The 3004-nt window shown below is 32.4% G+C and overlaps 1 protein-coding gene across 1 annotated transcript; it reads left to right on the forward strand.

Annotated features, from left to right (window-relative positions):
* The first annotated feature begins 542 nt into the window (after positions 1-542).
* Positions 543-2130, forward strand: LOC129910909 (arginase-1). The gene is made up of 5 exons (XM_055988505.1): positions 543-792; positions 846-1037; positions 1092-1278; positions 1564-1663; positions 1724-2130. The coding sequence occupies exons 1-5, from the start codon at positions 624-626 to the stop codon at positions 2075-2077; spliced, it is 1002 nt and encodes a 333-aa protein (XP_055844480.1). The 5' UTR covers positions 543-623; the 3' UTR covers positions 2078-2130.
* The last annotated feature ends 874 nt before the right edge of the window (positions 2131-3004 follow it).

The raw sequence follows: 3004 nt of genomic DNA on the forward strand, positions 1-3004 counted from the left end.
TTACCTACAACCTTGCCATACAACTTTTTTCCATAGGACTTGTAGTTTTGCCGGAAATCAAGATATACCATTTTTTACCATTAAAAACTCAACCCTACCACTTCCCCAACTCGGCTCGCCCGTAATTTATTTTTATCACATTCACCTCCTTTTCCAATGGGTTTCATCCTACTATGATTTTTTTTGGTTTCAAAAATTATCGACCCTGGGCTATACGTGCGAAAAGCGTTATAGCAGTGCATTTTTTGTTTTATATTCTTGAGGCTTGTTAGCGTGAAAAACATTTTATTTCGTGGCAAGTAGGTAATATTAAATCAATTTCTTCCCACACATTCATAATTTCCTATCTATTAATAATTTTTCTTTTTAAAAGTGATTATAATCACGAGTTTTTTTTTGTGAATGCCGCCCTATAGACTTGTAGTTACTTTATCACAAGAAAAATATCTGGTTAATCACCCTGACGTATGCAAATCAAGGTAGAGGGTTATCATTTATTTGATAGTGCATTTTCTGAGTCAAAAACACTAGTTTATGTTTAATCGCTCATTAATTTATTAGATGATCGCTCTGATTCAATGCTTCGTTCTTTCAGTATTAAGTATGTAAGCTTTGGTTAAAACATGCTTTTAAATTCATTTAAAAACGTTAGAAATATTGGGAGATTTTCACATGTAGCATCTAAATCATTAGGAATAATTGGTGTGCCATTCTGTAAGGGACAAGAAAAGAATGGAGTTGAAGAAACTCCTAGAATATTACGTAAAGCTGGTTTAATTGATATTCTTCAAGGTAAGGGTTTTGAAATCCACAACAAGATAAACTTTACAGTTGACATTATCTAGAAAGAATACTTGTAAACGACTATGGAGATCTCGAAATACAAGAAATAACACTAAAAAATAAGGAACTACAAAATATGAAAAACTACGGTGAGTTTCAAGGATGCAGCATATCACTCATCCAAAAAGTTCAAGATATTTTGAAGGAAAATGATGTTTATCTGGCTATTGGTGGTGATCATTCCATAGGATTTGGTATGCTAAAAACACTTAAAGAACTCGCTTGGCTTTAATAAGTGGGTATTGTAGGCTCGATTGCTGGACATTTGCAAGTTAATCCAAATACCTCTGTTATCTGGATAGATGCTCATCCCGACATTAACTTGAATACAACATCAGTTTCGGGGAACATACATGGGATGCCAGTTGCTTTGTTAATTCAAGAAGTAAGAAGACTTTGGGCAGGTTTAAATGTTCACGAGATTGGGCCTGTAGGGTAAGTAATAAGTGTTAAAAATGACGTTTTGTGCGGGTTTACTATGTATTTTACTCGTACTCTATAGAGTGTAGTTCGATTTATTATTATCCCTCTGTAGACACACCCCTTTTTTGTGAGGTGAAAGGCACACGGGTGCGAATTTGGTTTTTACTTTTTCATGTCGACTTTCATATATCGAAACTGGGTTTTATGGTTTTCTTATACCTAGATTCTTTTTACTTTAAAACTTTATCCAAACCATTTTCGATGTCTGTTTCTCAAATTTGTTTTTCTTTTTTTTAGCTTACCTGCCAAGGAGCTTGTGTACATTGGTTTAAGAGATATTGATCCATATGAAGCATATATACTTAAAAAGCTTGGAATAAAATTTTTCTCTATGGATGTAAGAGTAAAATTTTTATTTAAAAAAAATAGGTTTAAGTATTTTTTATTTTTTTTACAGGCAGTAGATAAATATGGAATAGCGAAAATCCTAGAAATGTCTCTCGACGCAATTAATTCTTTCAACAAACTTCACATAAGCTTTGACATTGACGCCTTAGATATAAGTATAGCTCCTAGTACAGGAACTCCAGTTCTTGGTGGGCTAACACTGCGTGAAGGTATGTACATAATGGAATCATTATGTGAAACAAATCGCATAGAAGGTGTTGATTTTGTGGAACTAAATCCAAAAATTGGAACGCAACACCAATCAGAAAGTACTTTATCGGCTGGATTGGAAATAATCAAATCAATTTTTGGGTATAAAAGATCGGGAAATATTTGTTCGAAATTAAAAATGCTGGATCTCTGAGAGAATATAAGAACCAAATTTGGAATAAATTAACAAGAACTTTATTTTCACAACCATTGTTTTTTGGTAATGCTATCCGCACCTAAATATCAAAATTGATAAAAGCTTTATATGCACACACCAAAATTAAGAAAAAGAGAAACTAATCTACTTTCTGCGTGTTGTTTTTGTATGTTAACTTCAACGAATACGGTTGGTTATGCAAAAAAATGGCTTATAATACATACAAATAAATATATGCCCATTCACATAAAACATTGTGCTTCGCATTGTTTTACAGACTTAACTAAAATTATATAAAAAAATTGAAACTTTTTATTCAAATCCAATGGCAAAATGGAATTGAATGTAAAAAAAGAGGAATGGCACAAAGTCACGGTAGCAGAAATCTGCACTGAGGGACATTGATTGCTTCTATCTAGAAAATTTTTTGCATTGAAAAAAAAAACAACAACAAAAGTTTGTTAAGCTTTTCTCCAAACCAGAACCGACATAAGCGCAAGTTATACTACAGGCAATACTTTTGGCCGCTTTTTCCACTTTCGCGCTTGCGTCTAACTATTTTTTTTTAAACTTTTATATGGAACATTCACACGACTAGCAGTCTATGTAGGGGAAGTGGGGGCAAGACCGCCCACTTAGTGTTTGACTGTCTTAAAAACCAATAAAAACATATTTTAAATAGAATAATGTTTTTATTCATTAAATTTAATGTTTTTTGCAGAAACTCTCATTATTATAAAGAAAAATTAAAAAAAACTGAACAAAAGATAATACGTTTTGAAAAAACATCAAACAAAAAACCGTCTTGCTCCCACATGGGGGTAAGACCGCCCTATCAAATTTTCATTCATATGCATAAAAAATAGTAAATGCTTTTACTTGAAAAATTATAAAGTATGAACGTTTTTTATCCACATTTTGTGC

This window comes from Episyrphus balteatus, chromosome 2, assembly GCF_945859705.1.
Source record: "Episyrphus balteatus chromosome 2, idEpiBalt1.1, whole genome shotgun sequence".
NCBI classification, from domain to species: Eukaryota; Metazoa; Arthropoda; class Insecta; order Diptera; family Syrphidae; genus Episyrphus; species Episyrphus balteatus.

Coding starts and splice junctions, on each gene's coding strand:
- LOC129910909 (XM_055988505.1), top strand. CDS start 624: ATGCTTTTAAATTCATTTAAAAACGTTAGAAATATTGGGAGATTTTCA. Junction 1,038..1,091: donor TGATCATTCCATAGGATTTG/GTATGCTAAAAA, acceptor TGGGTATTGTAG/GCTCGATTGCTGGACATTTG. Junction 1,279..1,563: donor CACGAGATTGGGCCTGTAGG/GTAAGTAATAAG, acceptor TCTTTTTTTTAG/CTTACCTGCCAAGGAGCTTG.